Source organism: Muntiacus reevesi, chromosome 1 (assembly GCF_963930625.1).
Source record: "Muntiacus reevesi chromosome 1, mMunRee1.1, whole genome shotgun sequence".
Classification (NCBI taxonomy): Eukaryota; Metazoa; Chordata; class Mammalia; order Artiodactyla; family Cervidae; genus Muntiacus; species Muntiacus reevesi.
Window position 1 is genome coordinate 198,454,938 of NC_089249.1, and position 13,095 is coordinate 198,468,032.

Sequence of the window (13,095 nt, forward strand, 5' to 3'; positions counted from 1 at the left end):
CATACGCCCCCCCCACCCCCCCCACCCCCCCCGCGGCCCCCCGCCGCCGGGCCCGCCGCCACTATGAAGAAATTCTTCCAAGAGATCAAGGCCGACATCAAGTTCAAGAGCGCGGGACCGGGTCAGAAGCTCACGGAGTCGGTGGGGTGCGTGACAGACGTTGAAGCTTGAGACCCGGGGACGGGGATGGGCGGGGGCGGGGGGCGCGGCGCGGGAAGTCTAGGGAAGGCGAGGGGCGTGGAGGGGCAGCTGAGAACGTGGGGGACACCTCCGGGGGCGGGGCGCGAGGGAGGGGGTGGGAGCTGGGGGAGGGGAGGCCTCTGGGGGCGGGGCATAAGGCGCGAGGCTCGAGGGGGCGGGGCTGCAGGAACTGAGGGGTTAGTTAAGAGACCCTAGCCCGTTAGGGCGGGCGGTAAGGGAGAGGCCAGGGATGCGGAGAATGGCCCCTGAAAAATCATCGCCTAAGATCTGAGGGCTTCTCGGTGATCAGAGGTTGGGGACTGATCCTGGAGAAACAAGAAGAGCTGGGGTCGCAAAAAGTCGTGAAACTTAAGTTCCGTGGCGATAGAGAACTGGGCCTTGGTTGTGGAGCAGGAGGGTGGACGGGAGGTGAGGATCCGGGGGGCGGTGTGGTCAGGGACTTGGGACGTGCGGGTGAACTGCGGGGGGAGGGGGTGAGTGGCGCTGTGAGGGGCTGAGGAAGGTCTGGGAGGAGAAGGGAGGCAGGTGGGTGGAGGTGAGGACCTGGGGGACCCGGACTAGAAGGAGGTGGGGATCCTCCTCGTGGGTGATCGCTGAGTGGCCTGAAGGCCCGGGAGGGAGACCTGGGAGGGGAGGGAAGGAGGGAGGTAACTTGTCTGGGGAGAACTTGAAGAGAGGGGCCTGGGGCCACACTGGAGACTCCATGGGGAAGTATGAGGGGCCAGTGCTGAGCAGAGGATAGTGATGAGCTGGAGAGGCAACGTGGATGGACTGAGAAGGCTCCACTGCGGGGAGGGATGAGCAGAAGGAGTCTGGAAGGGGCTGGGATTCCTACAGGGAGCTACAGAGAGGGCTCAGGGCCTGAGGGGGGTTAGGATGGGGAGTGACTAATGAAAGTTATCAGCCTGGGAAGGGGTCTGTGAGGCATAATGGAAGGGATTGTGAAGAGGGGGAGGCTGGGAGGAGAGACTGGGTGGCCCGCAGTAAGGGTTGGTGAGGGAATCCCGAGGCAGTGGGGGTGGGTGAGGGAGAGGGTGGGTGCGTGGTGAGGACATCCGGGCGTCTGTCATGAGGCTTGGGGGTTCCCTGGGGTTCTTGGGAAGGGATCACTGAGTCGGGTGAAGGAGGCCCATGAGGGCCAGATCTGTGAGTCAGGGAGGAAAGTGCAGGTCCCGGGAGCCTGGGGGTAGGGGGGAGAGGAGGACCCCTTTAAAGGGGCCCAGGGAGAGTCGTGGGCCAAACAAGGGAGTCCATTCATTTGTCCATCAAGTAGTGAGTGGAGGTGGGAGCTGGAGCAACGGGGGCTGTGTGTGACTGGAAGGAGGTGAGGACTGATGGTTGTGTCAGACTGGAAGCCTGGAAGGAGAGGGGAGGGAAGTCACATAGAAATTTGGGCTTCTGTGATGCGCCTGGAGCCAGACTGGAGATGCAGGATGTGTGTCCAGCTAACTGCCACGGCATGAGAATCCCTGCCCTCTCAGGGCTCCCCTTCCTGTAGGGGGAGGTGGATGAGTAACCCAGTACATAAATGACGAAAGGTTGGCTGTGAAGGAAGAAAAACAGGGTTGAGATTGCCAGCGATGCTGGGGACTGTTAGGTGGTCTGGGAATGTCTAAGAAGGGGAAGTTTGAGCTTAGATTTGGGTGTGTGGAAATTAACCCATACCTCACACATGCATGCACTGTTGAAGTGGCCCCTGTCCATCCCAGGAAGAATACTCCCCCAGAAAGCACAGAGTGCAAAGGTCCTGTGGTGTAAGAACAGGTGTGAAGAACAGCACAGAGCAAAGATGGGAGCAAATGAGGGAAAGGGGCAGCTCATGCAGGGCCTGTGTTTGGTACAGGGTTTTGTCGTTCTTGGGGTGAGGGGGTTGTGTATGCAGAGGAGTGACTGGGTTTTAGAAGGACCCTTCTGGCTGCACAGGATGAGTCATGAAGGGAGGAGGGGGGAGTGAAAAGTTTGGAAAATGGTGCTTTTATGGAATGGTGGGGCTCAGGCAGAGGTATCCATACATGACTTGTCCATTCTTCAACCTGAAACTTTCAGCTGTGGACAGGGTGGGCAAGAGGAGCAGGGATTAGAAAAGAGGGCTGCCCTGGGTGTCTAAGCAGAGAGGGGGAGCAGCAGGGTGGGGTGAGGTGGGGGTGGGGGCAGCAAGGCCATGAACGCAGAGCCTTGGCTCCCTCTTGAGATATAGCACAGATGATTCCAGCTCCCAAAGAGAGAGTCCTGAGGGAAGGAGAGCAAGGCAGAGTCAGACCTGGGTGGGAGGCAGGACTCTTCTGGAATGAGGAGGAGGCCAGGTCATCTGGCTGGGTCAGGGCTGGAGGGTGCCCATCCTACGGGGCGATCACCCTGCCTCCCAGGGTGGAGGCAATATCAAACCAGATCTCTGTAGCCTGCCTCACACAGGGCCTGTGTGCAGCCTGGCACACTGCCTCAGCATCCGTGAGCCTCTGGGGCTTGTGAGAGGGCGGCTGGAGCCCTCGCAGGGAGGAACGTGGCCCTGAGGAATAGACACGCTGAGCCTTAGCTCCTGGCATGCCGGCTACCTGGCACACAGTTGGTACTTAGTAAACAAAGTCTGGATGGGTCTCACCCTTGTAGACAGTACAGGTGGAGACTCTCCCATGGGGAAGGGGGTGGATGGTGGGTGTGCTCTCCCCACCGCCTGACAGGTGACAACTCCGAGGCCCAGACCAGGGCAGGATTTGCCCAGAGGGGCCAAGCAGAGAACAGAACCATCATCTGCCTCCAGGGGCTCCTCTGTCAGCGTAGAACCACCGTCTGGTGGCCCCCAGGGAAGAGGCATGGCTGTGTCTGCTGGGGCAGGAGGGGGAGTGGACAGAAACTCTCCTGCCAACCCCGTGTCACCTCGCCATCCCCCTGCATCTCCTCAGGGAGAAGGCCCCCAAAGAGAAGCCCAGCCAGCCGCCAGCCCGGCAGCCCCGCCAGGGACCCACCAATGAGGCGCAGATGGCAGCAGCGGCAGCCCTGGCCCGGCTGGAGCAGAAGCAGCCCCGGGCACGGGGCCCCACATCGCAGGACTCCATCCGGAACCAGGGTGAGCCTTGACTGTCCTCTATCCATGGCGGGGGGACCTGGGGCAGGTGGAGCAGGCCTCTCCCCACTGTCCTCTAGGCAGACCCTCTGCTTCTCATGGGTGCCGGAGCCTTCGGGCTCCCACACTTTGAGGTAGGAGGAGGTTTAAATCACAATTGTGAGGAAGATCCCCTGGAGAAGGAAATGGCACCCCACTCCAGTATTCTTGCCTGGAGAATTCCATGGACAGAGGAGCCTGGCGGGCTACTGTCCATGGGGTTGCACAGAGTCGTACATGACTTAGCAACTAACACTTTTACCACAAAGGGGAAGTGCTGGTGAAAAGGCTGAGGAGGGGTCTGTTTGTGATCTGGGGTAGGGATGTCTGGGATGGTGGAGGGAGATAGAACCAGGAGTTGGAGCAGGAGGAGGGCATGGTCTGATGCAGCCTGAGCCTGGGGGTGTGGAGAGGTGGGGGGGCCACAGGAGGACCTCGAGCTGGAAGGACTAGAGTGTGACCCATGTGAGGATTCAGGCCTGGACGGGGCAGGCAGGCTTACCCCACACACCGACTGTTCTCCGTCTCCCTGCCTCTCTCCACAGTGAGAAAGGAACTTCGAGCTGAAGCAACTGTCAGTGGGAACCCAGAGGCTCCGGGGAACAACACGGTAAAGACATTGTGGCAGCAGCAGTGGGACCCCCAAAGTGGAGCCTGGGGAGGGGGACCTGGAGGGCCCACTTGGGCTCTTTCCTGCTCTGATCTGATTGGTGCCCAGTCCTGGGTTATAAGGGTCTACTGCTGGGGAGGGGAGGGAGACGCAGCCGTCAGGGCAGATCGCTGTCACCTCTGTCCTCAGGGCATTGAGGCAAGTTAGGGAACCCCGTGGTGGAGGGTGGTGTCATCTGGGACCTGCATGCCTGGCGTGTCATGAAACCAAACCCAGGTGCTGGGGGAGGGGCTGCATGTCTATTTAGTCATTCCCCCACCCCATCCCCTGTAACCTCACACAGGGAGGAGCTGTTACAGTTCCCACCTTTCAGAAGAGAAAACTGAGGTTCAGAGAGCCCAGTGTCCTCAGTTTGCACCTCAAAACCAGCAGGGGCAAGACTGGAATTCCCAGGCTGTCTGACTTCAAAGCCCTTTCCCTTAGCGCTGCCCTCTGCTGCCTTCCTTGGTGGTGGGGCACACAGAGACTGTGTAGTCTAGGCCTTCCTGGAGGAGGCAGGCCTTAACGGAGAGCTTGGCGGAAAGGGTGTTCTGAGCAGCACCACCCGTGAGGCCTGACTGAGTTTTAGAATGGAAGGAACCTTGAAGATGACTTAGGAATTGAGTTCCAGACTGAGGCCGGGACTCACCCAGGGCACCGTTGACCCCCTGACTCCCTTTCCAAAGCCCCTTCCTCACCCCTCAGTCAGGGGGAGCAGGAAGAGCAGGAGTCTTCAGTTGAGCACTTGCTCTGTGTCCAGAGCCGCTACATGCTCTCTGTTCCTTTCCCTGTTGAATTCTGAGTTGGTCCCTCGAGGACATCTTATGGCCCTGAAGATGGGCTCCGAGGGGCTTGGCTACTGGGACATGGTGTTCCACAACTAATAGGCAGAGGTGACAGTGTTAGGCCTGGGGATGTCTGGCTCCCAGGGCCACGCTCTCAGGACTGTGGCACTCAGGGTGGCCTTTGTCCACAGTCCAGGCTCAGACACTTTCCCCCATCTTCCCAGGCACAGGAGCCCAAAGAGGAAGGCTCAGCCCACCTGGCGGTGCCCGGAGTGTACTTCACCTGCCCCCTCACAGGGGCCATCCTAAGAAAGGACCAGCGGGACGCCCGCATCAGAGAGGCCATTCTCATGGTGAGTGCCCACCCCGCTGCTGGAGCCGACCCCAGAAGTCTGGAAGGCCTGGCAGCCCCTGTCGCGTCACCACCTGGGTGTGCTCCGGTTCTGTGCTAACCTCCCTCACCTGTGGGACAGAATTCACAGTCCGGGAGGATAGGTGGGGAAAGTCGCCACCACCCTCCTCAGGGCACCAGCTTTGAGCATGTTGTATCCCTTTTCATAGATACTCCAAATACAAACTTCCGAGGCATCTGTCTCTCCTACATGGGCTGCATTTTTGTTTTACATAAAAATCAATCTGCCATTCACATGTGACATGGAACTGCAACATTTATCAGTACGGGAAGAACTTCCATATTATTATTTTTTTTTCCTTAAAATTCTGTATTTGGAAATAATTCCAAACCTAAAGAAAAACTATAAGAACAGAAAGAACACCTGAATCTCCTTCACCTAGGGTGGAAGTGACCTATTACTGTTCCAACAGATTATTACAAATGCGGTGCCTCCAGATGGCACGCCTCTGCTCTCACCGTTCTGGAAGTTATGAGTGGGCTACAGTCAAGATGGCCACAGGGCTGTGTACCTTCTGGGAGCCCTGGGGATTTAGGCTTTGTGTCTGCTATGGTTCCTTCTCCGCCTTCACGGCCAGCTGAGCCAGGCCAGGCCTTTCCCAGCTGCCCTCTGCTTCTTTCTCTCTCTTCCCCCTCTTCAGGGCCCTTACGATTCCATCGGGCTCACCTGGTAATCCCACCTAATCTCCTTATCTTAAGGTTTGCTAATCAGCAGCCTTAACTCCATCTGTGAAACCCCTACCCCATAACCTAGATGCTCCCAGGTTCCAGGGGTCAAGTTACAAATACCTGTGTCATTCTCCCCACCTTACCCAAATCTGCCAGTTGTTAACATTTTTACCTCATTTGCTCATTTACCTCATTTACCTCATTACCTCAAAATCTCTGGGATTTTTTTTGCCACATCCCACGTGGGATCTTAGTTCCCCCACTACGGATTGAACCCACATACTTTGCATTGGAAGCACAGAGTCTTAACCACTTGACCATCATGGAAGTCCCTCTCTTTTTTTCTGAGCAGTTTGAAACTCTGCTTTCTCCATAGTGACTGCATGGTGACGCCTGTAAATTGTTCCTTGACTAACCAGCCCTGTGTTGATGAGCATGTAGGAAGTTTCCAATCTTTCACTAGAGAGGACAATATTTATGATGAAAACCTGGTCTCTACAGCACTTCGAGCTGTAGGTTCTATTCCAGAAGCTGAGTTGCTGGAACAAAGAACATCTGTGTCAGACTTTGGATAGTTGTCACCAGGTGATCCTCCATAGAGTTTGTCCCGATTCACTCTCTCACCAGCATTGTGGGAGAAAGTTCTCATTTGCCCTGTCCCCTGACTGTCACTGTGGGTCACCAAACGTTCATGTCTCTACCCAAATCGATAGGTAAAAATAACATTCAGCAGTTTTTAGTTTGCGTCTCCCTTTCTAGGGTTAGGTTGTCTATGTTTTCATATGAGAAAACTCTTCATATAAGAGTGCATCTTTTGATCATTTTTGTATTGGGTATTTTTTATTATTATTGATTTGTAGGCACTCTTCACATATTAGGGAAATGATGTTTTTGTCTATGATCTGGGGATATTTTACTCCAGTTTATTTTTTTTCTCCAACTTATTTTTATATTTTGCTTATGGTCACATAGCCATGCAGAAATTTTTTCTATGTAATTCAATGCATCAATTTTAATTTATGGCTTTCAGGTTTTGTGGCATGCTTAGAAAAGCCTTCCCCACTAAAGAATTAAAACAGTTCTTCCATGGTTTTTCTAGTGCTACTCTGTTTTGCTTTTTAATGTTTAAAGGTTTGCTCCAACTAGAATTTATCCCTGTGTAGAATATGATGCATGCAGTTAGGGTTATTTTCATTTTAAAAAAATTTTTATTCGAGTATAGTTAATTTACATTGTTGTGTGTGTTTATTTTTTTTCCAGATAGTTGCCCAGTTTTCCCCAGTCCTTATTTGTTGAAATACCTGTCTTCTGGCCACTGTGAAGTCCACCCCCATCACAACATGAATACCTACATGGACGTTGTGTTCCTTTGTCCCATGGCCTGGTCCTAATTTAAATGAGGCTGCGGGCTGCCTGGATACTTCTGAGAACAGCACTGGGAGCTGCAGCTTTTTGCTGGGGGGTGGGTGTGCTTGTCCTGAGGCGGCTGGAGTGGGGGCCGTCAGCCTGGCTCAGCCATGTCCTGAGGACCACTCCCCCGACCCCTGACAGCTGCTTCTTTGCAGACCCGCTTTGTTGGCCTGTCTGAACCTTTTTGTCTTATGCTGGTACATTAACTGGCAGAGTGAACGGGATCCAGATTTGAAGTCCCCAGGAGAGTTGACCCAGTTCACATCAGATGTCAAGTGACACATACGTGGCTGCTGAAGGCTCACCCCCACTATAGTTCAGAGAGGCGGGCCGGGGCAGGCGGAGGCTCCACACCTGCCTTCCAGGAGCTCTGGCTGGGCTTCTGCGGGGGTGCACAGGTAGATCTGAGTGGCCAGGTGGTCTCTGCTCTGATCCATCATCTCTAGTGACCCCACTGTTCACCCCACCACTGTTCAGGCAGAGCAGATGTGTTTGGGGCTGCCACAGGTACCAGCCCCACTGGCCATGTAACTGCTAACTTTCTGGTGCTGCAGAAAAACAAGACCCGATGGGGAGGCCACGTGCCTAGCTGTCCAGAGTGCGAGCACACCTGCTGCCTGACCTTGCTTCTCGCCTCAGTGACCCATTCTCAGTCTCTCCCTACTGGGATGCTGTTTGCAGGGTTCCTGGGGGCACTCAGCGGCTGGGCCAGCTGAGGGATCAAACATGGCCCCTACACTCCCCAGGGAAGCAGGTGGCGCCCCCAAGGCAGGGGGACAGGTCAGTGGCATCTCCACTGTTTTGCCTCCCTGGCTGTGCACGGGCAGCCACAGGTCACAGACCTTTTCTGCATCCTGTTTCTGCCACCTCAGTCTGTTTCTAGAACATCCCTTGCAGGGCTGGGGGATTAAGAGAGGCAGTGCGTCTGCAGTGGCTGGCGGGTTCTGGACATGCTGCCAGTGCATGCTGAGAGCCGGCCACTCAGCCAGTGTGGCCCCCAGGCCCCCAGGATGGTGCTTCCTGACCCTCTGGTTTCTTCACTCTCCCAGCACTTCTCCACTGACCCGGTGGCTGCCTCCATCATGAAGATCCACACGTTCAACAAGGACCGGGACCGGGTGAAGCTGGGCGTGGACACCATCGCCAAGTGAGTGGGCATCCGTCTCCCACCAGGCACTAACTCCTGCTGAGGAGGCCTGCAGGGAGCATGGCCCTCTCCCTGGGCCCTCGAGGAAGGGGTCTGGCCTCTCTGGGGCTATTTATCAGTCTTTAAAATGAAGAGATTTACTGCATCAGTTCATTTCAGTTGCTCAGTCATGTCTGACTCTGCGACCCCACGGACTGCAGCATGCCAGGCTTCCCTGTCCATCAGCAACTCCCAGAGCTTACTCAAACTCATGTCCATTGAGTCAGTGATGCCATCCAACCATCTCATCCTCTGTTGTCCCTTTCTCTTCCTGCCTTCAATCTTTCCCAGCATCAGGGTCTTTTCTAGTGAGTCAGCTCTTTGCATCAGGTGGCCAGAGTATTGGAGTTTAGCTTCAGCATCAGTCCTTCCAGTGAATATTCAGGACTGATTTCCTTTAGGATGGACTGGTTGAATCTCCTTGTAATCCAAGGGACTCTCAAAAGTCTCCAACACCACAGTTCAAAACCATCAATTCTTCAGCGCTTAGCTTTCTTTATAATCTAACTCTCACATCCATACATGACTACTGGACAAACCACAGCTTTGACTAGACGGACCTTGCATCAGGGGTTCCCAACCCTTTCCTATTGGGATCATCAGAAGAGTGAAAAGGCAGGGTCGCCCCGTTCCTGTTACTGAGCAGGTCTGGGTGGGAGTGCCTAGCAGTTTGTGCTGGTCAGGAGCCCCCCAAGCTGGGGGACCTTCAGGGACCCATCAGCTCCAGAGACCGTTACTCTGGCCCTGCCCCGCTCCACCCACTGTGGCGGGTCATTGGTGCCCTCGGAAGGCAGGACCGAGGGGGAGGCCTGGTGTCTTGGGCGCCAGGGGTCAGGCTCTGTGGGCTGTGCAGGTGTGACAGCACCTTGCTTGGGGTCACCCTTAGTGAGGTGGCGTGGCTCTGAGCTGTTGGCTCCTGTCCACCCCAGGTACCTGGACAACATCCACCTGCACCCAGAGGAGGAGAAGTACCGCAAGATCAAGGTGCAGAACAAGGTGTTCCAGGTGAGCGCTGCTGGCAGAGGGACTTGGCCTGGTGTGACCAGGCCCATGAGGCCCCCCAGGACCCAAGCTGTCATAGGGAGCAGCTGGCTTGCAGACAGCCTGGGGTGGGGGCTAGAGCTGGCTGCAGAAGGGCCCCTGCTTGGCGGGGGGGGGGGGGGGGGGGGGGGGGGGGGGGTGGGGGGTTGGGGGGCGGGCTGAAGTGGTGGGTGGGAGGGCGGGCTCTGTGAGCACCATAAACCGTCTGCCTGCCTACCACCCAGTGTAGTGTGAGTTCTCTTTGAGTTAGTTGAGAGAACGTCAGCACTGGGGAGGGTTTCCACACAAAGACAGGCTTCTGGTGTCTGTGGAGAAATTGCAAGCCCACCACCCCGGCCGTGGTGCCTGCCCCTGTGGCCGGCAGGGCCCCACTTTCTTCTGGTGGTGCCCACGGGAGTCCAGCATCACACAGCTGGCCTGCCCCACCTTTGGCACTCCTTCCTCGCATTGTCCTTTGGCGCTTCAGCCTCCTTCACCCTGGTGTTGACCTTTCCGGGTCCCAGGCCCTCTGTGAGCTCAGCCCCTTAGATGGCTTCAGGGGTTCAGCCTGTCCAGGGATAGCAGCTGTAAAGAACAGGGACTCTGGGCCCGGAGGCCAGGGTGGGCGGGGACTCTTGTGGGGCACAGGGAGGCCCCGAGGGCCGCGCGTGACCTCTGCCTCCGCTCTCAGGAGCGCATTCACTGCCTGGAAGGGACTCACGAGTTCTTTGAGGCCATCGGCTTCCAGAAGGTGCTGCTTCCGATCCCCGACCAGGGTAAGAGCCCAGAGTTAGGGCGGGAGGGTCCGGTGCGGGGTCTCCCTGACTCGGCAATGACGTTTCTGCGTGTTCCAGAGGGCCCCGAGGAGTTCTACGTGCTGGGCGAGGCTGCCCTGGCCCAGCCTCAGAGTCTGGAGCGGCACAAGGAGCATCTGCTGAGCGCCGAGCCCGTGCGCGCCACTCTGGCCCGCCAGCGCCGCGTCTTCCGGCCCTCGCCCCTGGCTTCGCAGTTCGACCTGCCCACGGACTTCTTCAACCTGACGGCTGAGGAGATCAAGCGGGAGCAGCGACTGCGGTCGGAGGCCGTGGAGCGGCTGAGCGTGCTGCGGACCAAGGCCATGCGTGAGCGGGAGGAGCAGCGGGAGATGCGCAAGTACACGTACACGCTGCTGCGCGTGCGCCTCCCCGACGGCTGCCTGCTGCAGGGTGCGTTCTGGGCACGTGTGCGGTCCCTCTGAGCTGCGTTCGTCCCCGGGGAGGTGTGCGTGCGCGTCCCCAACAGCTGCCTGCTGCAGGGTGCAGGGAGCGTGCTGCGCGCCCGCGCGGCCTCTCTGGGCTGTTCTCGTCCCCGGGGAGGAGGCTGAGGACTGGCGGAGGGCTGGCGGCCGGCTGGCGCAGAGGTGCCCCCGCAAGCTTCAGCGCCACTCTACTGTCTCGCCCCCAGGGACCTTCTACGCCCGGGAGCGGGTGGCTGCGCTGTACGGGTTTGTCCGGGAGGCCTTGCAGAACGACTGGCTGCCCTTTGAGCTGCTGGCCTCAGGCGGGCAGAAGCTGTCAGAAGATGAGAACCTGGCCTTCAACGAGTGTGGGCTGGTGAGTGACAGCTCCCCGCACCTTAGCCCGGCTCTCTGGGCTCTTGTTAAATCGACACAAGGCCCCAAGAGGGGATGGGATGGTACTAGGAAGGGTGTCTCTGGATGTAAGACCCACCTTCCCACTTACTTGTGGTGTGGCCTTGAGTAACTTTCATCTGTAAAATGGAAATATGCCAAGTCTGTTAAGAGTCCTCTGCAAAGCAGAGACCAGAACGCTTTCAAAATGCAGGGAATTCCTTGAGAGGACAAAGGAGGGGGCCGGATCACGGTCAGACCCTGATTCAGGGAGACTGGGAAGAAGGCCTGGAGAGGAAGTGCCAATTGCTGCCTCAGGCTGGGTGGGCTTCAGCCAGGCCAGGGGGTGTCCTCATCTGATGAACCCTTGATGGCACATCGATGCTGTCCCCAGTGGGGAGCAACCCTGGGCGAGTGTGGTCTGGGCTCCAGCAGGGAGATTTGAATGTGAAGCTGGAGCTCTGCGCCTCTCACCCTGCTGCAGGTGCCCTCTGCCCTCCTGACCTTCTCGTGGGATGCGGCGGTGCTTGAGGACATCAGGGCTGCAGGCACTCAGCCAGACACGTCTATCCTGAAACCCGAGCTCCTGTCGGCCATTGAGAAGCTCTAGTGAAATAAAGCAGGGTTGGCTCAGCCCCACCGTGGGTCTGTCTTGTGCTCTCCTCCACATTCTCCCGTTCCGGTCCCCCTATCACCTCCAGAACCGCTCACCCTGCCCATGGGGCACTGCAGGCATGAGGAGGGGTGCTGGCTGGCCGAGCACACAGCCATGACCACCGCCAGGAGAGGGCATCACTAATAATCTGTTTAGCAGAAGCCCTGGGTGCCTCCCAGGCAGAGCAGCCTGCAGTCCCGGCCAGAACCCTATGTGCAGTGGCCCCGGGGTGACCAGCCAAGGGAGGCCTGGGCCTGTCAGGACAAGTTCTGTAAAGTTATAAACCTGAATAAACAGGATGTTGACTAGTTTCCTGGTGTTTCAAGCCATGGGAGGCAGGGTTCAGCAGCAGCTGCGGAACCACCAGTGAGCAAGGCTGGCTGTGGCTCCTGGTGAAGCAGGGTCAGGTGGACACCTGCTCTGGGGTGGTACCTGGGGTCCCAGGAGCCCCTCATGTCCAAGGCAAGCTCTTCACTTCCCATGCTTTCCTATGTTATCTCCACTGCCTACAAGCCAGCCCTGCTGAGGAGGGCTCCTGGGGCCAGAGCCCGTGAATGTGTGACATTATGTGCCAGAGGGGCTTGGGGTGTGGGTAAGGACAAACTAGGGGACTGTCCTGGGTTATGCAGTGAGCCCAGCATTCCCGTAGGAGCTCTAACATGTGGAAGGAAGTAGAGATGGGAGATGTGACGCTGCAGGTCTTGAAGATGGAGGAGGGGCTTCTAACAGCTGCAAAAAGCACAGAAATGGGTTCCCCCAAGAAATGGTGCTCCCCCTTCCAAAAGAAGGGGGTTCTTCTGGAAGAATGAAATGGGGTTCTCATTCCAGAAGAAACCATCCCTCCCCCCTCAATTTAACCCAGTGAGGCCCTCATGAGGCTTCTGTCCCTAGAACTGTTAAGAATAACATGGGGCGCTTTGTCACAGCAGCCATGGAGAGCTGACAGGGAAACAGGTCCGGAGGGTGGAGGACCTGCCCTGTCTAGACCCCACCTTCATGGAGGCCAGTGGTGATTGGCTCTTTGGCCGCTGTGAGGTGAGAGCTTCCAGGCCCCCGATGTGATTAGACACAAAAATTTCTTGCAACCCAGAGCCACTGAGTAGCCCCCACACAAGCTGTGCCTCACACTTGGGCAGCCCGCAGAGCTGTCCTCACATGGGGGCAGGACCTGGGCCCACCCTCCTTGGCTGCCTGATCCCCAGAACCTGCTAGGGGGTAAACAGTAAGTTGTCAGGTGGCAACTAGCAAGGTTAAAGGCACTTAACCATGACTGCGGCTGGTGGCCACACCCACAGGTGGAGCTGCACCCATGCCTCACCCCTGTGCCAGCAACCTGCAGCACTTAGTCCCAGGTGGGGCCAGGGTCCGCACCCCACCCCTGCAGAGCTGGAGGGACAGA

General features: G+C 57.2%; 1 protein-coding gene across 2 annotated transcripts; it reads left to right on the top strand.

Annotated features, from left to right (window-relative positions):
* On the top strand, positions 1-12,007 carry UBXN6 (UBX domain protein 6). 2 transcript variants are annotated; one of them, XM_065918016.1, is made up of 10 exons: positions 1-146; positions 3,102-3,265; positions 3,847-3,911; positions 4,960-5,088; positions 8,276-8,373; positions 9,342-9,417; positions 10,124-10,208; positions 10,287-10,637; positions 10,876-11,024; positions 11,526-12,007. In XM_065918016.1, the coding sequence occupies exons 1-10, from the start codon at positions 64-66 to the stop codon at positions 11,649-11,651; spliced, it is 1,326 nt and encodes a 441-aa protein (XP_065774088.1). In that variant the 5' UTR covers positions 1-63; the 3' UTR covers positions 11,652-12,007. The 2 variants fall into 2 exon arrangements, with proteins under 2 accessions (XP_065774088.1, XP_065774090.1); XM_065918018.1 differs by lacking the exon at positions 1-146 and adding an exon at positions 388-609.
* The last annotated feature ends 1,088 nt before the right edge of the window (positions 12,008-13,095 follow it).

Bases quoted from the DNA above. Each gene is read 5' to 3' on its own strand.
- UBXN6 (XM_065918016.1), top strand. From the start codon at position 64: ATGAAGAAATTCTTCCAAGAGATCAAGGCCGACATCAAGTTCAAGAGC. The intron at 3,912-4,959 runs GTAAAGACATTG...CCATCTTCCCAG, and splicing joins AGGCTCCGGGGAACAACACG to GCACAGGAGCCCAAAGAGGA. The intron at 10,209-10,286 runs GTAAGAGCCCAG...TGCGTGTTCCAG, and splicing joins GCTTCCGATCCCCGACCAGG to AGGGCCCCGAGGAGTTCTAC.